Source organism: Neomonachus schauinslandi, chromosome 7, assembly GCF_002201575.2.
Source record: "Neomonachus schauinslandi chromosome 7, ASM220157v2, whole genome shotgun sequence".
Classification (NCBI taxonomy): domain Eukaryota; kingdom Metazoa; phylum Chordata; class Mammalia; order Carnivora; family Phocidae; genus Neomonachus; species Neomonachus schauinslandi.
Window position 1 is genome coordinate 72,138,334 of NC_058409.1, and position 24,657 is coordinate 72,162,990.

At 40.7% G+C, this 24,657-nt stretch overlaps 1 protein-coding gene across 1 annotated transcript in view; it reads right to left on the minus strand.

Moving 5' to 3' along the window:
* ERAP1 (endoplasmic reticulum aminopeptidase 1) overlaps positions 1-24,657 on the minus strand; it is a 36,779-nt gene that overhangs the window by 6,339 nt on the left and 5,783 nt on the right. Inside the window, exons 4-15 of the mRNA XM_021701690.1 lie at positions 22,157-22,291; positions 19,198-19,318; positions 18,267-18,421; positions 17,811-17,924; positions 16,516-16,647; positions 14,067-14,198; positions 13,838-13,909; positions 12,335-12,489; positions 5,438-5,517; positions 4,470-4,653; positions 2,933-3,089; positions 698-882 (exon numbers count right to left, since the gene is read on the minus strand). Of these exons, the coding sequence (XP_021557365.1) occupies positions 698-882; positions 2,933-3,089; positions 4,470-4,653; positions 5,438-5,517; positions 12,335-12,489; positions 13,838-13,909; positions 14,067-14,198; positions 16,516-16,647; positions 17,811-17,924; positions 18,267-18,421; positions 19,198-19,318; positions 22,157-22,291 (1,622 nt within the window). The remainder of the gene's footprint in view (positions 1-697; positions 883-2,932; positions 3,090-4,469; positions 4,654-5,437; positions 5,518-12,334; positions 12,490-13,837; positions 13,910-14,066; positions 14,199-16,515; positions 16,648-17,810; positions 17,925-18,266; positions 18,422-19,197; positions 19,319-22,156; positions 22,292-24,657) is intronic.

Below are 24,657 nucleotides of genomic sequence, written 5' to 3' on the forward strand. Positions count from 1 at the left end.
ACAATTAGGTTTTAAGTACCCCTCTCAAAAACAATGTGAAAAGCCACTTGGATAAATACCTACATATCTAACATAATGATGCTGGGTAACTGGACAGATGATCACTTCTTAAGCCAAAAGAAAGAAATTCAAACTAGACTCAATATGTAGTCCATGAACAAAAGTCAGGAATCCAATAGGACCACTGTTTGGAGGCATTTCTTTAAATGGAACCATATAGATTGTTGGCTTACTATTTCCTAGAGAGATTTAAGCCCCAAATATTAAAGTCCAAGAATAAATTCCAAATACAGGAAGAGCCTACCTAGCTTTGACAGTATCAGCAACTACTGTACACACCTCATCAGGGACTTTGGAGGCCCAAAGAAACTACTACTATGGCATGTACTGCTTCTGTTCCTATCCAGGACAGCGGTTTCAGTTCTGAGCCTTACCTCTATTAGATGGAAATTATTCTAATTCTATTTTAACTCTCCAGATAATTGACTTTTATATAGAGACATTCCCTCCTAGCAGTTCTTAAAACAGAAAGTTGAGAGATACATAGAAAAATCTTAAAAAGCAATTTATTTTCCCAAAAAGTACAGCAGGGGAGGTTTGCTTCTACTTGTTTTTTTCTCCCAACATTTAGCACTGATGAGGAAAAACAGAACAGAGAGCCTTTATTGAACTAACCGGTTGTTCAGTAAGCACACACCTCAAATTTCCATCGGCTTCCTTCCACTCTCTGAAGTAGGCTTCTGCCCTCTGCACGCAGGGCTGATACTTGCGCACACATGCAAGGAGCAGCAGCTGACTCCGCAGCATGCGCTGGGAGACTGAGCCCTCATCTGTCCACGTCTGACTATCAATGAGGTCTCTCAGCAGCCGCAGGAGAAAGGCCTGCGGGGAAAGCCACATGCGTCACCAGCACCGTCCCCAGCCATCTCGGCTTTTAGAGGAGCCGATATATCCTCAGGTGGTGGGGATTAATTTTTAAAGTTTGATCCAACTTTTTTTTTAAAACCACGCAATTCTGTTTACATTTAATTATAAAAGGGGTCAAAAACAAGAAAATAATGATTTTTACTATTTGCATAAAAATCTCTTTTTACTTTTTGTTTGTTATGTGAATCACCATACATGACATCATTAGTTTTTGATGTAGTGTTCCATGATTCATTGTTTGCGTATAACACCCAGTGCTCCATTCAGTACGTGCCCTCTTTAATACCCATCACCAGGCTAACCAATCCCCCACCCCCCTCCCCTCTAGAACCCTCTTTGTTTCTCAGAATCCACAGTCTCTCATGGTTCGTCTCCCCCTCCAAATTCCCCCCCCTTCAGTAAAGTGGCAGGATATAAAATCAATGCACAGAAATCAGTGGCATTCCTATACACCACCACCAAGACAGAAGAAAGAGAAATTAAGCAGTCAATCCCATTTACAATTGCACCCAAAACCATAAGATACCTAGGAATAAATCTAACCAAAGAGGCAAAGAATCTGTACTCAGAAAACTATAAAATACTCATGAAAGAAATTGAGGAAGACACAAAGAAATGGAAAAATGTTCCATGCTCATGGATTGGAAGAACAAATATTGTTAAAATGTCTATGCTACCTAGAGCAAGTTACACATTTAATGCAATCCCCATCAAAATACCATCAACTTTTTTCAAACAAATGCCTAACAATCTTTTATAAATATACCTTTCTATATTTAAAAACCACGATGAACTGCCACTTTTGAAACAAACTAAGTTTATAGAACTAAATTTTGAGAGCAAATTATACAACAGGACTTCATAACATTTTGCCAAAAATAACGATTTTTGTGCCTCTTCCTCAAGTACCTGAGTCATGGAGTATCTTAAGAGTAACCATCAAAATAAGATACCACCTCACACCAGTCAGAATGGCTAAAATTAAACAAGTCAGGAAACAACAGATGTTGTCGAGGATGCGGAGAAAGGTGAACCCTCTTACACCATTGCTGGGAATGCAAGCTGGTGCCGCCACTCTGGAAAACAGTATGGAGATTCCTCAAAAAGTTAAAAATAGAGCTACCCCATGACCCAGCAATTGCACTACTGGGTATTTATCCAAAGGATGCAGAAAGAGTGATTCTAAGGGGCATCTGCACCCCAGTATTTATAGCAGCAATGTCCACAATAGCAAAAATATGGGAAAGAGCCCAAATGTCCATTGACAGATGAATGGATAAAGAAGGTATGGTGTGTGTGTGTGTATGTATATATATGTATATATATATACATACACACACAATGGATTACTCAGCCATCAAAAAGAATGAAATCTTGCATTTGCAATGATATGGATCCAACTAGAGGGTATTATGGTAAGCAAAATAAGTCAAAGAAAGACAAATACTATATGATTTCACTCATATGTGGAATTTAAGAAACAAAACAGATGAGCATATGGGAAGGGAAGGAAAAATAAGAAAAACAGGGAGGCAAACCATAAAAGACTTAACTACAGGGAACAAACTGAGGGTTGCTAGAGGAGAGGGGGGTCAGGGATGGGGTTACTGGGTGATGGATATTAAGGAGGGCACATGATATAATGAGCAGTGGGTGTTAAATGGCACTAAATTCTACCCCTGAAACTAATAATCCATTATATGTTAACTTGAATAAAATATAATAAAAATTAAATAGTAACCATCCAAAGACAAAATGAAATAAAGGATTTGCAAAAAGAAGGGAATAACAAATCCGTAAAATTTAAGTACAGATTCTTAGAGTGCTGTGTCTTTAGTGTTGGAATGAAACCCAAATCTTTGCTATTTAATCCAAATACTAATTCTGATGTACTTTTCTTTAATATATATGAGGACATACATATATACATAATGGTAAGGATGCTTTCCCACACCCACACAAAAGCAAACCAGTATGTAACTATTCAGTTTATGAAGGCTTCTACCTTGAATTGATTTTCCACTTCATTCATATCTCTTTTCTCCATCAATTTATACATAGGTATCAGCTCATTCAAACCTTGGAACACTGGCATAATTTCAGTTTCACGTTTCAAGTACAGGGTTAAATCCAAGGCTTTTTCAATTGATAACTTTCCATTGCTGGTCAAGAGATACCATGGTTAGCAGTTTAAACAAAAACCAGGAAATCAACTTTTTGTTTCAAAAGATATTTTAATCTCCCAGCAAAACATTCAATCAGATATAAATGCCCTCCTTATCAACAGTGACCTTTATATAAGTATCTTTTCTTTCACATATAACACTGGCTTATTTACCACTGTGAGGGAATTTTCTTGAATAATAATAGAGTCAATGCTAAGTTGTGGTGAAGACAAAACGGAGACAGGTCAGCATCCGTCCCTCTAAGAAACAACAGACTAGGTGCTCAATGTCCAGAGTAAGATGGTGATTTTTATCAAAATCAATAATGTTGGTCAGAGAGACTGCCACCCAATCAAAAGTCTGAGTGTCTGGATTAAACACATTGTCTCCATTTCAGAAAGAAAGTGAATATAGATTAAAAAGTCTTTCATTATGAAATAAAAAAATCTTAAAAACAAAAAAACCCTTCATTATGGAGGGCAGGTGTTCAAAGTCTCAGTGGCAGGGTATATGCTGAGTTAAGTACAAAACCCTACAAGAAATAAGCAATACTATTACAAAGGGAAATAGTCTCAGGTAGGCAGAAACAACTGGATAAACCACTTCTATCCTTATCCCCCATTGCCTTTTGCCACCCTGAGAGGTCCAGCAAATGAAGAACCCAACATTTAGAACAAAGGGACATGGGAAATGAGGAGAATTATAGAATCATTTCTTCCCACCTGGGTCACTCCCCTGGGGACTGCAGCTCTGCCTAAATACTGAAGAATTTTGAGTTCCAGGCTTAGGAACCATTTCCTTAAAAACCACTGGCATAAGGCAAAAAAATTAGAGTGAACACTGTCCTCAACAACTCAAACATCATGTGGTTGGGCCACATTTTCTAAGCTCTATTCCATAAAGCTTCCATTAAATTCAGTATGGAAGTATGGGGGGAGAAATCCTTTAACCCAAGAGACAAAATGCAAACAACTGGGTACTGAGCCACGTGGTCTTCTAAGAAGGCTTCAAAAATGTGAAAGACCCAGCAGGGCAGAAACCTCCTGAGCTTTAGGATGGCCAGAAAAGCTACAGGACAAGCTTTAGGGATGAGGGGCTTCTCCACAAGGTTGGTCTCCTGGTTTTCTGTACTTCTGCATCGGTCTGACCTAAGTTGTTAGTAAGATTAAAATACAGATTACCTGCTTTAGCTTACTCTGCAGACACAGACACGTGGTTAATTCTAAGACTGAAAGCAACCTTGGAATTTATGAAGAACTTAGGGGAAAACACCCTTCAGCTTCTTACTAGCAAGTAATCGTTTTCATCTTTAGAAATTAAGTGTTTGAATGTTAACAGCTGCTTTCAGAAATAAACCAAGACCTTGAGGAGTATTACCTGACGAGCTGAAATGCATTGTTGATGAGACTGGCCCGGTCATTGCTGCTGATTGTTGTGTGTGCGCCTTTTAAAAGGCCAGTCAGAGAATCCCATCCATCATCCTCATAATGCACAATGTAATAACCATTCATTCCAACATTAAATTTGATCCATTCTACCTCTTCTGGAAGGATGAGCTCATCTAGAGCAAATACAATAAATCATAGCTCCATTTTCTCTCTTGACTGATGAAAACTTTTCTGATCAGAGACTGGACAAAGAAACTAAAGGCAAGTTTAATATTGAACAATTTTAATACTGAAATGAGTTTCATATTGAACACATTTCTTTTAGAAACCAGAAAAGTCCATTCCAATAGGCAAAAGGCAGCACCAGCTTTAGACACCAGTTTTTTGAGATTTATAGACCGAGGAGAAGAATACAGCCACATTTCAGGCCATACATATGACATGATCCAGCAGGGTTAGCAAAAGAAGGGGGAATTTTCATTAGTAATCCCTCCTTCTTAGTATTATAGAACTCAGCTGCTTTAGGGTGCCTGGGTGGCTCAGTTGGTTAAGCGACTGCCTTCAGCTCAGGTCATGATCCTGGAGTCCCTGGATCGAGTCCTGCATCGGGCTCCCTGCTCGGCAGGGAGCATGCTTCTCCCTCTGACCCTCCCCCCCTCTCATGTGCTCTCTCTCATTCTCTCTGTCTCAAATAAATAAATAAAATCTTTATTAAAAAAAAAAAAAGAACTCAGCTGCTTTAATCTCTATCTGGCAAGACACTGGCTTTCTTTTTTTTGCCACCAGAGACAACTTCTATCTTCACTAGAAATTGAAAGCCAACAATTCGCTGAATATAAAGGTTGACCTGATCGTTCTGTTTTAACCACGATAAATAGTAAAACAACCTTAGTAACTAAGTCTTACATATTTGCAGTTTCTTCTGGACTTAACCTAGTTATTTCTATGGTAAGTTACCTGTTTCTGTCTTCAGCAAAAATCTTTGAACTGAGCCTGATTTGCTGGTAATGAAGGTCAATGGAACATGCCACACGTACCTTAAAGAAAGGACAGATTATTTGTTGAGTCACTCCAACAAACAGTTATTAAATCATCCATCATATACCAGACCCAGGCTAGTTTAAATGATGGTACCAAAACTACTATAGCCAAGAGGTCAAGATGTCACCAGCCTATTTTCCAGCTTTGCAAGGGGTGTCAGCTCAAGCACTATTCATTTTTCTCAGACTTCTTCAGTAGAGCTGGGAATTTGGGCTCCAGTGAACCCTGGCATCCTCTGCAGAGGTTGGCTGATTGGAACTCAGAGGTCCTACCTTAAAGACCTTGGCCACTATAAATGGCACAAATTGACATCATGTGACTTCTACATCATTTGTTAAGAATAGAGTAACACTTCAGTGGAATTCCTGTCAATCTCATCATGAAGAAACTGAATTTCATCATGAAGAAACAGCAGAAAACAAAAACTGGAGGACATTCTATCAATAAAAAACAAACTGGCCTGTGCTCTTCAAAAATGTCAAGGACAAGGAAGAAAAATATTGAGGAACTGTTTCAAGAAAAAAAGAAAAAAAATACAACTGAACGTATGTGACAATACAATGTGAGCCTATACTTAATCCTGAACCAGAATGGTTTTTTTTCTTTTGCTATAAAGAGGTTACTAGGAAAATGGAAAAGTTAAATCAGGTTTATAGATCAAAGTTATTAGATCAATTTCATTTCATAATTTTGATAATTATACTATGCTTACATAAGTGAATGTTCTTGTTTTTTATGGAAATATCACACTGAACTATTTCAGGGTACAGGACATCAGGTTTCCAAACTTGCAGTTAAAAAAAAACTATGCTACTGTGGATCCAGGAGGGCAGCATAGGAGGACATCGAACTCCTCTCCTCCTGTGGATACACCAAATCTATACCTACATATAGAGCAATTCCTCCTGAGGAAGAACTGAGGGCTGACTGAACAGCTTCTGCACAACAAATGATAGAGGGACCACACAGAGAAGGCAAAGACAGAGACAGGATAACAACAGGAATCCCATCCCAATGCAGTGAGGGAGGGCTATTACCGAAGGCCCCGCATGCAGACTTGCCCACCCTGGGATGTGATGAATAAATAGCAATGTAAAAGATAACTAAATTATAAGTGACGGAAATCCACTAACTCTAGATCATCCACCAAACAGTGGGTAAACCGCTAGAACTCTCTCTGCAGTCGTAGGCACTGGTGAGCACCCCACCAGGTGTACGTTCTCCCCCCACCAGGATATTGTGGACGGGAGCAGGGTTCAGTCACTCTAGCCAGCTGCGTAGGGCCACCCCAGCCCATCCAAGGCCCCTAGCCCACACCAGCTCCAGTCGTCCTGCCACGATGGCCCCAGCAGAGTACTCTGGGACCCTCCTGGCTTATACCCAGTCAAGCCCCAGCCATCCTACCATGGCAGCCTTGTTGCGGGACAACCCAGGACCCCGTGGGCCGCACCTGTTCCCTCTCCAGCTCTAGACATCCTACCAGGGCAGCATCTCCTCCAACTCCTGCTGTTTCTCCAGAGTGGCCCAGGGAAGGAGTGCCTCAGAGCTCCCCAGTCCATGCGCACTCCAGCTCTAGCGGTCTCACCAGGGCAGCTCCAGCACAGTGTTTGGGAATCCTGGGCCCATGCCCTCTCCGGCTCCAGCCATCTCACCAGGACAGCCTTGGTGCATTTTGCCCCGGAGCATTTCCCCCCATCCACTCCAGCTTCAGCTGGACAGCCAAAGCCACAAGGCACACACAACCTATGCAGGTTACACAGAAATAGACATATGAAGTCAAACAAACTAAGGACACCAAGGATTATATTCCCAACAAAAGAAAATGAAAAAATCCCGGGGGGGGGGGAACACCTAATGAAACAGGTAAGTAATTTACCTGATAAAGAGTTCAAAATAATGGTCATAAAGATGTTCACTGAACTAAAATGGAAGAATACAGTGAGAACTTCAATAAAGAGTTAGAAAATTTAAGTACCAAATAGACGTCACAGAGCTGAATAATAACTTAAGAAAAATACAATACAAGCCATCAGCAGATTGGATGATACAGAACAGATCAATAATCTAGAAGACTGAACAGTGGAAATCACCCAATCAGAATAGCAAAAAGAAAACAAAAATGAGAACAGTATATAAGGGACCTCTGATCAAACGGCAAGTGACATTCACATTCACATTATAATGGTCCCAGAAGAAGAGGGAAGAAAGGGGCAGAAAACTTAAAGAAATAATGGTTGAAAACTTCACTAACCTGGGGAAGGAAATAAACATACAGGCCCCCAAAGCACAGAAACTCCCAAACAAGAGAAATCCAAAGAGATTCACACCAAGACATATTTCAGTTACAATGTCAACAATTGAAGAGAAAATCTTAAAGGCAGCAAAAGAAATACAAACTCACATACAAGAGAAACCCTAAGACTAGCAGCTTAGTCTTCAGCAAAAACTCTGCAGACAAAAAGGAGTAGCAGAATATATTTAAAGTGCTGAAAGGGACAAACTTAATACCAAGAATAACCTACCCAGCAAGGTTATTATTTGGAAGAGAAGGAGAGATAGAGTTTCCAGTATAAGCAAAAGATAAAGGAGTTTGTGACCACAAACCAGCCTTACAAGAAATGTTAAGGAATCTTAAGAGGAAAAGAAAAGGCCACAATAGAAATAAGAAAAAGAGAACTACAGACCAGTATCTCTCATGAATATAGATGCAAAAATCCTTAACAAGGTATTAGCAAACTGAATCCAACAATACATTAAAAAAAAAAAATCATACGCCACAATCAAGCCAGATTTATTCCCAGGATGCAAAGGTGGCTCAGTCTCTCTCTCTCTCTCTCTCTCTCACATACACACACACACACACACACACACAGAATCAACATGATACATCACATCAATAAGAAAAAGGATAAACTATAGGATCATTTCAAAGATGCAGAAAAAGCATTGGACAAAGTACAACATCCATTCATGATAAAAACCCTCTGCAAAGTAGGTCTAGGGGAAACAGACCTCAACATAATAAAGGCCTTATATGCAAACCGACAACCAACATTGTACTCAATGGTGAAAAACGGAGTGCTTGTCCGCTAAGGTCAGGAACAAGAGAAGGAGGTCACTCTCACCACTTTTAATCAACATAGTACTGGAAGTCTAGCCATAGCAATCAGACAACATAAAAAAAAAAAATAAAGGCATCCAAATTGGCAAGGAAGAAATAAAATTCTCATTATTTGCAGATGACACGATACCATACATAGAAAATTCTCAAGGGTCCATTAAAAAACTACTAGAACTGATATCTGAGTCTAGTGAGGTCGTGGGACACAAAAATCAATGTACAGAAATCTGTTGCATTCCTATACACTAATAATGAAACAGCCGAACATGAAATTAAGAAAACAATCCCACTTGCAATTGTACCAGACACAATAAAATATCTAGGAATAAACTTAATCTAACAGGTGAAAGACCTGTATTCTGAAAACTATAAAACACTGATGAAAGAAATTCAAGACGACAAAGAAATGGAAAGACATTCCATGCTCATGGAATGGAAGAACAAATACTGTTAAAATGTCTATGGCACACAAAGCAATCTACAGATTTAACACAATTCCTATAAAACACTAACAGCATTTTTCACAGAACTTGAACAAACAATCCTAAAATGTGTATGGAGCCACAAAAGACCTCAAATAGCCAAAGCAATCTTGAAAAAGAAAAACAAAACTGGAGGTATTACAATGCCAGATTTTAAGTTATATTACAAAATGGTAGTAATTAAAACCATATGGTACTGGCCTAAGAACAGACACACAGATCAATAGAACAGAATAGAAAACCCAGAAATAAACCCATGATCATATGCTTAATTAATCTTCGACAAGAGAGGAATGAGTAAACAATGGGAAAAGGGCTCTTCAACAAATGGTGTTGGCAAACTGGACAGCTACATGCAAAAGAATGAAACCATACCACTTTCTTTCACCATACACTAAAATAAACTCAAAATGGATTAAAGACCTAAATGCGAGTCCTGAAACCATAAAAGTCCTTGAAGAGAGCACAGGCAGTAAGGTCTCTAATATCGGCTGTAGCAACTTCTTTCTAGATAGGTCTCTTAAGGTAAGGAAAATAAAAGCAAAAATAAACTATTGAGACTACGTCAAAATAAAAAGCTTCTGCACAGGAAAGGAAACAACCAACAAAGCTAAAATGCAACCTGTGGAATGGTAGAAGATATTTGCAAATGATGTATCCAATAAAGGGTATCCAAAATATATAGAACTTCTCAAACTCAACAGCCAAAAAACAAATAATCCAATTAAAAAATGGACAGAAGCCATGAACAGACATTTCTCCAAAGAAGACATCCATATGGCCAACAGACACATGAAAAAATGCTTGACATCACTTACCAGGGAAATGCAAATCAAAACTACAATGAGATATCACCTCACACCTGTTAGAATGGCTAACGTCAAAAACACAAGAAACAAGTGTTGGTGAGGATGCGGAGAAAGGGGAACCCTCGTGCACTGGTGGTGGGAACGCAAACTGGGGCAGCAACTCTGGAAAACAGTGTGGAGGTTCCTCAAAACATTAAAAATAGAACTACCCCTATGATGCAGCAACCGCCCTACTGGGTACCTACCCAAGGAATATGAAGACACTAATTCAAAGGGATACATGCACCGCGATGTTTATAGCAGCATTATTTATAATAGTCAAATTATGGAAACAGCCCAAGTAGCCATCAATAGATGAATGGATAAAGATATGGTGTCTATATAATGAATATTACTCAGCCATAAAAAATGAAGTCTTGCCATTTGCAACGACATGGATAGAACTAGAGAGTATAATGCTAAGCGAAGTAAGTCAGAGAAAGACGAAAACATCGTATGATCTCATGCATATGTGGAATTTAAGAAAGAAAACAAACAAGGACAAAGAGAGAAACCAGGAAACAGAAACAGACTCTTAACTATAGAGAACAAACTGATGGTTACCAGAGGGGAGGTGGGTGGGAGGGGAGGGGTGAAATGGGTGATGGGGATTCAAGAGTACAGTTATCATGATGAAAAGAAAAGAAAGTAATAAAAATAACAAGTATAGGTAAGAATGCTGAGGAAATGGGAGGCTCCATTTTCCTGATGGTGAGAGTGTAAATTGGTGCAGTCACTATCATAAATAGTATGTAGGTTGCTCAAAAAATTAAAAATAGAACTAAACTATGATCCAGGAATCCTACTTTTGGGTATTTATTCAAAGAAAGTGAAAACACTCATCTGAAGAGATACATGCACCTGTATGTTCACTGCAGCACTGTTTAACTATAGCAAGATACAGAAGCAACCTAAGTGTCCACTAATAAATGGATAAAAAGTTGTATATATACACATACGTACATACACACACAATGGAGTATTAACCATAAAAAAGAATGAAATCTTCCCATTTGCAACAGAGATGGACCTCAAGGATATTATGCTAAGTGAAAGAAATCCTACAGATAAAGACAAATACCGTATGATTTCACCTATACGTGTAATCTGAAAAACAAAACAAAACAAAGACTCAAATAAAGAAAACAGACGGTTGGTTATGGGGGGTGATGCAGGGCAGTGGGGGGGGGAGTGAAATAGGTAAAGGAGATTAAAAAATACAAACGAGTTTTAAATAAGTCATGAGATGTAATGTACAGTGTAAGGAATACAGTCAATAGTACTGTAATAACTTTAGTGACAGATGGTAATAAGACTTATCGTTGGTATTTTGCAATGTATAAATATACTGAATCAGTATGATGTATATCTGAAATAGGACACTGTCAATTATAATATACATGTTATATAGAGAGGATACAAAAAGATAAAGAGCATATTTTTAACTGATATTTTGGATTTTACATGGAAAGGTTCTATTTTAGGTTTTATATACATATTTCAGGTTAGATGTAGAGAGAGAAGGGGAGGGAGGGGGAGAGAGAATGATAAAGCAAATGTGGTAAAGAGTTAACATGTGGGGCGCCTGGGTGGCTCAGTCCTTAAGCATCTGCCTTGGCTCAGATCATGATCCCAGAGTCCTGGGATCGAGCCCCACATCGGCTCCCTGCTCAGCGGGGAGCTGCTTCTCCCTCAGGCCCTGCTGCTCCCCCTGCTTGTGCTCTGTCAAATAAATAAATAAAATCTTAAAAAAAAAAAGTTAACATATGTGTATCTGGGTAAAGAATACACGAGCATTCTTTGTGCTCTTCTTGCAGCTTCTCTGTAAGTCTGAAAGTATTTCAAAAACAAATTTTTTTTTTTTAAGTACTGTCCATCTAGGGTCAGTCAAGGTGTACTATCTCCTTTCCAGTGATGTCCTTCTGGAGTGTTAAAACCAACAAACAGGCTCCAGGATCTAATGTAGACTTCCAAAACACAGGCTCTCCTAATCCCCAGAAACCACGTGAACGTTTATGTCCTCAGCTCCAACCCAAATGCCAGGCACTTTCGGCATTTAGTGGCAGTTGCTTAGTTTAGAGCTGTTTCCACTCAGTAACCGGAATTACCATCCCATCAAACTACAGAACACGGGAATGTTAAAATACTGATACATTATCAACTTTACTGAGATGAACCAAGGTTGAAAGCCACATTTATCCTCTTGGGAAGATGGTGGTGTGTAACTCGACTTCACAGGATACAGAGATTTAACTGAAATATTTTAGCGGTCAAGACAAGAGCAGTCTGAAAAATACAGTTTCTCTGCACAAGGCAGGTGTTACCGAGGCAACAGCCCCAAGTTTTCCACCCTGAACGTTACCCGGTTTCTGAGGCGTCCTCGGGTGCTTTCCTGTAGTGCTCCTGCCTCATGTGCACGTTCCTCCCCCTCACCGTGACCGTTATCAGGGGAAAGCCCTTCTGCAGCGTCCACGTGTTCATCATGGTTTTCACATCAAGGCCCTCCCGTCGCCAGTGCTGATCCAGACAGAAAACAGATCCGTGAGCACTCGCCCAATGCTGGAGAACCCAGGCTTGAGCTCACGGGGCGGCTACCTGTTGACAACCCCTGACCCCTTGCTCTGCTCACCAGCCCCTGCCCACCTCCCTTCCCCACACCGCGCGCTGCCGTGGCCTTCCTGTCCAAGCGCGGACTGCTTGCTTTTCCGTTCTCTTCCTCTACCCACAGGTACAGGTCACGGCTTACGAGCAGGTACTGTGTCCGGTTCTACTGGGCATCCCTTGGGCTTGGCTCGCTGCACCCAGCAATGCTGGCTCAGACAAGCAAGGTGGGAAAAAATATTCAGCCACTAGCCTGTGCTTCCCAGGTGCTAACATCAAGATGGTCCACACTCAGCAGTTGTAAACTCAAAAGCCGATACATTCTTTGATACTAAAAAAGCTTCTAAGGATATTTAGGAGCCAGAGGATAAAATACACTACATAACAAATCCACTGTACCCCTGAAACAAATAATGCATTTGTTTTATAAAAATGAATATGAATAAATAAAAATAAAGTAAAAATGAATAAAAATAAAAATTCACACTGGAAAAAAAAATGTTCACAAAAGGCAAAACAAACAAAAAACCTAGAAATCACGGAGTAAAGCGATCTCTAAAAACCAAAAAGCTCCCAAAAATGAAAATATGGTGAATAAAATTTAGCTGAATCTCTAGACTCAACCTCCACTGCCTATGAAAATACTCCACAAGTCCAGATAAACAGACTCACGTTGTTTTGGGACTCAAATATTATGAATTCTTTATAGCTGAGCAGTTAAAAACATGAGTTAGATCTAAATTCAATCCCCACGCTGCAATTTACTCAACATATGCTTTTGGATTTCACATTCCCATCTGTTAAGCTAAGAAGTACCCCGCTCACAGGTTTACCCTGAGACGTAAAGGAGGCAAGTGCTTAGCACGTGCCTGACACGTAGTAAGTGCTCAAGGATGCCTGCTGCCCCTATTTGTTTTTTTCCACAGATGAAGAGCTATGGAAAGGACCCACGTGACCTGATGGATAAAGCCCCAGTCTACCACAGAAACAGGTCATAAATTCACTGCTTTCCAGAGAACGAAGCTGAACAAATTAGTACCAGTGATATGTGTTACCCACGAAGGTTATGCAACTCCCTTGCGTAGACAGCTTTTAAGAGAAACTGTAAAAAGACGGTCAGTCAGCTACAGTTTAAGCACAGTCTTATGTGGAGTTAGAGTGCTATAATGAAGGACTTCAGAGAGGTTGGCCCAGAGGTTTCCTTCAAAGAATACGGCATAAACATATGAGCTTTGGGGTACGACGTACAGCTGTAAAAACTTACTGAGGCTGAAGATGAGTGTGGACCCCTGGAGCAAAAGCCATCCGTCCTTTCTGCGCCATCTGTAGGGCAAATCTAAAAACCAAAACCAAACGTGTTATTCTTGGTTCTCTAGAGAACACTCAGGATTCTTCTCAGAGGGATTAATAAGGTGTAGGAAAAAACCAACCAACCACAATATGGTAATAAGCCTGGTGATCCCCAACGCAGATATAAACAAAACCATACTCACACTTGCCATACTATTCCACAGGTCCTCATTCCTTGTGTTTTTGTAGCTGTACTTCTGGAGATACTGTATAATACCGCTTTTAAATACGTCGGCACCGAGATAATCCCTTAGCATATTCAGAATACAAGCTCCCTGAAAAGACAACGTAGGTAACTGTTAGTTTAACCATCATTTAATCTGCTGCCACACTTTTATTTTGGAGGAATTCTTTCAAAATGCAACTGCGGTAACATTTTCAAAGTCTGGTGATTTGTGACACAAAGAAAGTGGGTTTACAGAAAAAAAAATTTTTCAGAGAAGTGGGTAAACCTGGCTCTGTCTAGGCAAGGGATTGAATGGGGCGGTTTCTCTTCTTAGTCCCTTAGGGCCATCATTTTCTAACAGCAACCAAGCCTCCCCACAGGGCCAATGACCACCACCGGCCATTATCCACAGGTCAGGGCACAGTGGTGCTGAACCAACACTTGGCACCACGTCCTGCCTTCCCTGGGGCCGCTCCGGAGCGGCAGTGGGGAAAGTAACTCCAACAAGAGATGGAAGCGGAGGTACTGGTTAAGGAACGGGGGAGGGCAGGCAGCCCGGAGCAGAGAGGGCCAGAGGAACACAGGGAAAAGGAGCAAGAGAAGACTCGAGACCCTGTATTCCTGTGTGAAGAGTCTTTTCCCCTCCACCCTTACAACTGTAGCTCCCCCTTTTCACATGCAAAAATATTGACCATATAGGTGTGGGTTTATTTCTGGGCTCACTCAGCTGTTCCACTGAGCTAGGCCTCTGTAGGTCTGTTTTTACCTCCCCTGCACTGCTGATGAAAACATCGAAGAAATACTCTTCTGTTTACTACAAATAAATCGGCCAAATAAAATGATAAATGACATTCTCTGCCTTGTTGAAGACAGTAGAATGGTTGGGAACGGAAAGACAGTTGGGAAAGCAGAAGCTTGATCTCACGAAGGAGGAACTAGGACTTTAGCTCTGGCTTGTATTGCTGAGGGAAATACACAGGCCCCCTGTGACCAGTGTGACTGGAATGCTTTCCTGTCCCTTGTCCAGAGAAGCCAGCTAAAGATTTTTATATAAAATCTTCCATTAAATGTTAATAACCATTTCCAATTCTGTTATAAAACACATTGTGTAGGACAGTATTTGGCAGTTCAACAATACCAACCATTTCTGAAGGCGCCGAAAGGCTAGAAGCTACGGGAGGTAGGAACGTTTCCCTGGTGCAAAGGTGAGGCTCAATCAAGACCCGTTTGTTGGGTGCCTGGGTGGCTCAGTCGTTAATGTCTGCCTTTGGCTCAGGTCATGATCCCAGAGTCCTGGGATCGAGTCCCACATCGGGCTCCCTGCTCAGCGGGGAGTCTGCTTCTCCCTCAGACCCTCCCCTGTCTCATGCACTCTCTCTCTCTATCTCGTTCTCTCTCTCAAATAAATTAATAAAAAAAAAATCTTTAAAAAAAAAAAATAACAACCATAGAAAACCAGACTGATGGGCGCCTGGGTGGCTCAGTCGTTGAGCGTCTGCCTTCGGCTCAGGTCATGATCCCAGGGTCCTGGGATTGAGTCCCACATCGGGCTCCCTGCTCAGCGGGGAGTCTGCTTCTCCCTCGGACCCTCCCCTGTCTCATGCACTCTCTCTCTCTATCTCGTTCTCTCTCTCAAATAAATTAATAAAAAAAAATCTTTAAAAAAAAAAAATAACAACCATAGAAAACCAGACTGATGGGCGCCTGGGTGGCTCAGTCGTTGAGCATCTGCCTTCGGCTCAGGTCATGATCCCAGGGTCCTGGGATCGAGCCCCGCATCGGGCTCCCTGCTCGGCAGGAAGCCTGCTTCTCCCTCTCCCACTCCCCCTGCTTGTGTTCCTGCTCTCGCTATCTCTCTCTCTGTCAAATAAATAAATAAAAATCTTTAAAAAAAAAAAAATAACAACCATAGAAAACCAGACTGATGGACGCCTGGGTGGCTCAGTCGTTGAGCGTCTGCCTTCGGCTCAGGTCATGATCCCAGGGTCCTGGGATTGAGTCCCACATCGGGCTCCCTGCTCGGCGGGAAGCCTGCTTCTCCCTCTCCCACTCCCTCTGCTTGTGTTCCTGCTCTCGCTATCTCTCTCTCTGTCAAATAAATAAATAAAAATCTTTAAAAAAAAAAAAAAAAAAGACCCGTTTGTTGAATGATAAATAAGAGGCAGAGTTTTTAAAGGCCGTAAGTTTTCATTTTATGACAGAGTAAATGAAAAACTGACTCAAAGATCATCTTCAGGACTACCAATCAAACTGCAAGTTAGGCCGTAAAAAGAGTGAACTCCAGCCAACCCGGGGCAGCACAGAAGGCATTCAATCTGGCTTGTTCCTTATGAAGGGAAAGCCACCCCACAAGCCTACCTATCATCTTTCCACCCAAGTCTTCAGCAGTTTCATGTCCAAAATGTACCCTTATCATCCATTTTTACCTTTTCATAAGAAACGTCATCAAACATCTCCCGAATCTGAGCAGAATCCTCCACAGCTGTTGAAACAGGATGTGAAGAATTTAATGCATCTACCTCCATCACATTAAAACACTTGCCGAAGAAATAATCATCCTGTTGAGACAAAGACAACATCACCCACGTGATTTCTATTTTAGATAATAAATCTGAAAGGACTAATGTTTAGTTTGGGGTAATAGGTTTATACTTCAAATTTCTGGCCCAAACCTATTCCGTATTTATAGGGTTTACAAAATAAAATAAAATTGCTATTGCTAAAGAGCATCCAAGAAACAATTTTAGGTGAACATTGTAGATTTTGTTCATCTTAAATCCTATCACTTTAGAAGACCATATTCTCTTACAAACAAAACCATGATGCCTGTAGCCAAATAGTATCAAAACAACAAACTAAAGTGTGTAGATTGCAACATCTCCAATCATCTTATTTTAAAGCAAAGAAATTTAGATTTTAAACCATGTGGTCAAAAAAAAAAAATGGGTAACAAACTCAAAGTATAATCTGGTTTTTTAGGGCATATTACCTAATAGAATAACATACACACATAATCATTTTTATTATTAAGGGTTATGTGGAAATAGGAAAATATTTATGATCCATTGTAGTGTAACAGTTATATAGACATTAACTATAAATAAGTGTGTACAGAAAGATGAAAATGAGAAGTCAAAATTATAGTAGGGTAAAGGACTGTTTGAGGTTTTTTTGTTTTTACTTAAAGGAAGTTTCTTTTTAACTTTATTGCATGTGATTTTCACAAGTTAAACACCTGATAAAAAAAAACAAAACACATAAAGGTTTCAAAGCATTTCAGTTTGTGACTCCTGAATGTAGGCTCATATATAAACAAACGTGCAGTTACCCAAAGCAAATGGGATCCTATTTGATTTGACAGGTAGAATCCTATTGAAATAACAGCAATCTGTACTTAATAATCCTTCAGTGAACAACCTGAAGGTTGAGAAAATGATATGCAACAGACAGGCTGTCGTTACTTCTATTTCTTTGATATTAAAGGAGGGTAAGATTTAACTTCATTTCCTAACAATCAAAGATTTGGAAATAAGCAATCCAGTTTGGAAATAAGCCTTTGTGATACCTTTAAAGTTCACTACCATTTTGGGAACCTGATTCCTAGCTCAACTATCAAGGAGTTAATATGTCTATGAATTCTATCACTGAGGATCAGTAAGTATTTTCCAGCAACACCAAATAAAACAACAGATCAACCTGTTAAAAATAAGTAAATACTTACAACTTTCAGTTCAGGATGAGTCACACTGACCGACACAAACTCCATAAACTTGGCAAATCCCTCATTTAACCAAAGATCATCCCACCATTCCATGGTGACGAGGTTCCCAAACCACTAAAAGGAAAACAGTAGATTGTTCACACATTTCTAGGGAGACTGGATTATCTACACAGCTATAAACATAAGGCATTCAGGAGGAAAGATTTCACATGTGCGATGCCAGTTTATGAGCAACATTTATAGAATACTTTATCAAAGTAAAAAGAAAAACCTTTCCATGTTCATTTTAAAACATGCTACCTAATGCTTTAAAGAACTCTTTTTACTTTGCCTTTTTTCCATGGGAAAATAATCGATCCAATTCATATGTCAAGATGAAAAGTCTCTTCTGTCCCGTAAAAGCAACACAGACGTAGTTTCACCACAATTTTTAAAAGCATAATTAGCTTTGTGTACCTGGTGGGCGAGTTCATGCGACACTATCATAGTAATGCCAAGCTTATCTTCTGCCGAAGACTTCTCAACGTCAAACAAGAGACTAGATTCTCTGTATGTGGTCAGTCCCCAGTTTTCCATAGCACCACTCTCAAAGTCCGGAATAGCGGCAAGATCTTGGGAAGGACACACAAATCTGTTTCCAGTCTTTAAATGACACATTGCCTGTACACACTAACTTTCAGAACAGATGGGTGTAGGGATCCTAAGAAAAGCCAGGCTGGTTGTGCAGAATCCTATTCTAGGCTGGAAGAACCTTTCACAACCGAGAAAAAGAGGCTCTATGATTCACTGAATTGCTCTGCTGCTGCGTGACCAAGTCAGATGTGGGCCCCAGGCCTCCAGACTCCCTATCTAGCTGTCTGACAACGAGTTTGGGGATTGAATACTCTTAATAATTTCCTCAATAATCCACTAGACTTGGGATGCCCCAGGCTCCAGTTCACCTAAAATCTCAAACACACAATGGTCTGAAGAGCCCATTTAAGAAGGAAAATGCAGATTTTCCTTACACTGTATAAATTTATTAAGAAAAATTTATTGAGCACCCTCTATATTCCTACCAAATATGTGCCAATCATGGAAAAAAAAAAAAGAAATGCAGCTTCTGCCCTTTGCTGTCTGCCCACTAATCCAGTTGGGTTTATCTTTAAAGTCAGAAGGTAGAATGATCACCATGACATGTGCCTCAGAACCTAATCAAGATCTGTTTCTGCTCTAATTAGAATTTACTGTATAGATTAGGGGTGAGAAGATCAACCTGATGGTCGACATCTGCGAGAGTTTAAGGACTTGAAGGGCTGAGATAACCACGGGAATGCCAATTAGGAGGATATAATGCATAGCTGACATCATCAAATGCTGCAATTTGCAAAAACTGCAAAATCTTTACCTTGTTTGGGTAAGGCATATGGAATGCTGAAATAATCCTCGTAAAATTCTAGAAGAGTCACTGCGGTATCCAGTGCATAATCTGCCTGATGGATCTTGTCTGGCACAGCATATATGGAAACCTGAAAAGAAAGGAAAGATAGTTAGCTCTTCAAATGCTATTGTGGCTTCTCTCCACAACTGCATGGAAGATGGACATCAAAGGCTTCATTTTCTGCAGTATGGTTGCCAATTAAGAAAAGTAGCAGTTCTATTTCTTGTCTTAGTGCTGTTACTGATCAACTCCCCTTCTGAAAACTACAACATGCTGGATAACATACACAAAAATGTCTTTTTAAATGTTCTTATGACATAGTGGAAAAGTAAACTTAGATGCCAAAAGTGAGGGTGGGACCCTCCGTAGACAGCAGAGGACTACACTAGCTTTTGTCCTGAGGACACTAACCTAATACAGATAGATTTGGGTCTTCACAGCATTGAAGGTCTCAGAGGATAGGAGACCAAGTCCAGAGCCTGCCCAAGGTAGAAGCCCAACAGAAGACACACCAGGCATAAAGCTGGACCCTAAAAGACCACGCCCTTCTATAAGGGTAAACTAAAAATAGCCACCCCCTTCCTCAAGCAGACTGCAAGGGGAAGAAATGCCTTAGTCAAGTCTTGGTACTATATGGGGGAGGTCGAGGGAAGTCCTAAGAAAATCAGCAAAAGCTACTCTTCATGCTGGTTAGGAGCTGCACTCACATTAACCAGGGGGCTCAAAAATCTGAAGCTAGGGGCGCCTGGGTGGCTCAGTTGGTTAAGCAACTGCCTTCGGCTCAGGTCATGATCCTGGAGTCCCTGGATCGAGTCCCGCATCAGGCTCCCTGCTCGGCAGGGAGTCTGCTTCTCCCTCTCCCACTCCCCCTGCTTGTGTTCCCTCTCTTGCTGTGTCTTTCTCTGTCAAATAAATAAATAAAATCTTAAAAAAAAAAATCTGAAGCTAATAGGTTGAATTAAAGTGGTTCATGAGTTCGTAAATGCTCCCAGTCACCTGACAGGAGCAAACAAATTTTCTCTGGAAGAATCCACCTTCAACTCAGGCAATGTAAATTCAATATACACAAAGGAACTAGACACCATAAGCAAGAACCAGCAGAAACAACAAACCACAGAATCAGACACACAAAGACTTCAGACTGGACAGTTACTAGAATATAAAATGTATGTTTAATGTTTTTAAAGAAATAAAAGGCCTATAACTACTAATACGTAAAAGGAGTTCTGGGCCCCAAATCCAATGTATGTGTGTGTGGGAGGGTGCAGGTTAACCCCACACCTCTAAGCAGTTCAGCAATACCGCCTGGGTGTCCCACAATTCAACCTGATTCTGACACTACCCAGAGATAGCACCAGATTCCAGAACATAAAGGTTAAGTCTTACTAAACTGCGCCCCCTTCCCCTTCAGATGATATTCACAATTCCAGGTTACCATCTGTGCTTCTGATCAATAGGCTATAGTTTGGAAGTTGCAATGACCACCTTTCTAGGTGTGATTAATTTGCAAGAGCAGCTCACAAAACTGGAGAAATCTTTAACTCACTATAAAAGGACATGACTCAGGAACAGCCAGATGGAACAGGACAAGGTACAGGAAAAGCACAGGACAAGGTACAGGAAAAGGCAAAGAGCTGCCATACCGTCTCCAGGCAGGCCACTCTCGCTGAATCTCCACACTTGCACCAACCCAGAAGCTCTCTGAAATGTCTTTTGGGTTTTTAGGGAGGCTTCATCACACAGGCATGACCAATGTCATTAGCCCTCGGTAACTGAACTCACTCTCCAGCCCTTCTCCACCCCCTGGAGGTCAAGGGGGCGGGACTGAAAGTTCCAACCCTCCAATGACATGGCTGGCTCTCTGGCAACCAACCCCCATCCTTAGGTTACCTTTCCACAAGTCATCTCATTAACCTAACTAGAGACACCTTTCTAGCTGTCATCAGAAAATTCCTAGTATTTTATTTAGGAGCTCCATGCTAGGGACTGGGACAAAGACCATGTATATATATATTTATTATAAATCACAATATCACAGTATGGAAGAGACATTATTAAAGAAATCTTTCATAAAGGATTCCCCAAAGTGGGCAATTCAATGGGTAGGGTTTTTGCTGATAGTTTCACTGCGAAATTTAGATTGGTCCCTACATTCAAGTCTCAAGCATCACTTTCAAATCTCCAGGTAAGTAGAAAGATCTCTACAAGAATAAGAACCACTAGGGGAACAAAAGATTATTCATCAGAGAAGTCCTACGTATTCAGGCCTCAGTGAAAGCCAGCACAAATAAATGAGATTAAATTAAAGCCCTCCCCTCCAAAAAAAAAAAAATTGTTTGCATTTAGAGCCCAGCATACAGTTGAATAGGTTGTTCACTATACTTTGTTACCCAGGAAAAGGGCAAGTAGTCCTTGAAACAAGATATCCTCTCTAGTATTCCAGTATTCATTGTCACAACTGCTCTCTCCAGAGTGATGTAATACTCTAAGCCAACTGCTCTATTTTACTTCCTTCTCAAGACTAGAGATCCTCTGTTCAGATAGTCAATCACACTTACTTCCGAACTGTAGAAAGTGATAGCCAGAAACAATTTCAGAAACCCCTGCAGGATCTAGTCCAATGTACACATTTTGCAGAAGTATAAACTAAGTTCCACAGGGAGCAGGGCCAAGGACAGAAAACCAGCTAATGGTGGAGCTAGAACCATGAATGAGGCCAGGCCAAGCCTCTCCATGTTTTTGTTATTAGAACCTCATTGTAAATACCAGCATCTGTGACAAGAGGATGCCAACCACCCCGGTTTTTGCCCAAGACTCAGGGGTGTGCCCAAAATGTGGGACTCCCAATATTAAAGCCAGGACAGTCTCAGGCAGATAAGGACAAGTTGGTCACCCTATGTGACAATCTGACAATCCCAGGGTTCACCTTGACTCCGCTCTTGGTCATCTTGCTAATAGACTCAAAATCTGAAATAATGAAGGCCACCAGGTAGGTGCTCATCTTCACAGTGACATCAAAATGGTCTTCTATGAGTCCTTCAGCAACAGTCACAGATTCAACCTAAAATCAGAATAACTGAAATCATCAGATAAATCATCAATCACCCAATACACTGAAAATACTTGATAAAGAGAAATTTCCTAACCACCAGACATAATATTCAAAGTATACAGCACAACATTTGTATAATTATCTTAAAATTTCTCTTTCCAATATCTGATTGTAATTTCGATATTAAGGCCATTCTACTCAATTTTTTTTAGGAGATACAATTCACATACCATATAATTCACCATTTTAAAGTATATAGTTCAGTGGGTTTTTTTATTATATTCACAGAGTTTTGCAACTATCGTCACTAAATTTCTTTTCAATACCCCAGATGGTTGCACACTGGCCCATATTTGGTACATGAGGATTGATAATATGAATGGGACAAAGCAAAATTGAGATTGTTGGTTTTGCAAAGATGTAGACCACCTGACCTTAAATACAGGTATGAGAATTATCTGCAAAACACTGTCTAATTTGTTTTCCACAATGGGCAAACATGTAACCATGCACAACTTAAAAAGAGCTTCTGTTTTCCTACAAAATTGAAAGTAACACATGCCTGGGCCTGATGTGGCCAAGCTTCCTCCAAACTCTTGATTTGCTTCATTGGAATCTGCTTTAGGTGCAATCAGGGAGCCGCCCTGCAGTGGGGTGGAGTGGGGGTGGTGGAGGGACAGTCTAAGAGGTCTGCTCCCCAAAAGGAAAGTCTAATACGTCAGGCAACACCAAGCAGTGGGGCAGGGCCCTGGAGAAGGAGAAGGAGAGAAGAACTAGCCTGGTGAACACAAGCATTTTCCCTGGAATCTTATTTCCACCTCTATTTTTCTGTGCCCTCATCCTTCTTTGTAATACCCACCCACCAGTTCTGGTGTCTGCTGGTCACTCTCTGCTCCCCTGACTCTGATAGCCGACCTAGGTTTACTCTTGAAAAACTCCAACTTACCTTTTCTTTTTAAATGCCTTCTACCCACCCCTAACCAAAAGTTTCATTCCTGAAGTTGTGCTATTTACTAGGAAAGTAAGCTAATTAATTCAACTTTAAATGGGATGAAATCCTGCCCACTGCCCATACACTTCAATGTTCTGATGGAGTATTTGCTTTTCCAGCCACCAAAGAGATCCTTGGAGACTGCACTGTCCTTCCCCTGAACTCCGGGTCCACAGCCTGACTTTAGGCTAGTCCTATAAGATTTCTGCCAATGGGAGGGCTTTCCTGTCCAAGAGGCCAGACCACATTAGAGATTTTCCTTTCCTTAACAAATGGGTCCTGGATAGCCATGGATTTAGGCTCCAGCATCTTTGTGAAGCCTTGGGAGTTCCCAGCCTTCACCCTGCAAACCTACAAGTTTCTCTACCAGGCTTTTTTGGTCATCAGTCTCCCCCTTGATTTCATCTGCCCCTTTTCTTTATTCTCCCAAAGCTGTGATTGATCCTCTAATGAGAGAACTCACTCACAAACCCGGGAGCAATGGCATAACATTGGGGGATGGAACGATAATTGGAACAAGCTTGTTCTCTATCTCAAATTTCTATCAGGAAAACAGTGTAATTGTTCCCTGTTTTTTGTTTGTTTTTTTTCCATCTACAAATGTGGGTGGAATAGACAGAAGTTCTTAGTTGGTAGAGATCTGCTGAAGAGCACTTTTCACAGAGCATGGCCCTTTGAGGGGGGCCTGTCAGAATCTTGTTTGTGGAAAGGATTTTTAAGGTATTCAGTGCTGGGGTGGGGGGCTGGTGGTCTACAGAGTGTTAAGGGTTGCAAGGTACTATCCTAGAGGCTGGCTGTGGTGCTCAGAGTCCCATGCTAAGATTTTGCCTCCCTGGCCAGCACAGGGTTGAGCGGGGACACCCTTTAAGACTCTGGGCAAAATCTGTTCCATGTGAGTCTCATCACAGTGAACTCTGTGGACAAAGGCTGTGTGTGCTTCAGGAGTTGATCCACATCTGTTGCAGGCTGATACATCAGTGGACGAGTTTTTCTAAGCTGTCAGAATCATTGGTCAGTGGCACGTACTGAGTAGTTTTATTCATTTGGCACAGCCATTTTCCCACCACTTTTGGGAAAATCAGATGGAACGCTGTCCACATTTGCTTTGGAATTGGAGGATGATGGTCTCTTTAAAGGGAACTGAGCTATCTATCACTACTTACCTTTTGTACCATAATATTCCAAAAAGATTACTTTTTTTCTGTCAGCCCAATTTCGTGGCTATAGTCACAAATCATATAGGTATTATTAGTATAACCTATATAGAAATTATAGAAAATAACTATATACTAGAAATATACCCTTATGTGACAAAGTATGCCCTTGAAAAGATCATATGAGAAAAGGAAGGGGAAAGTGCTTTGTGAAGGGCACTCTCATTTAA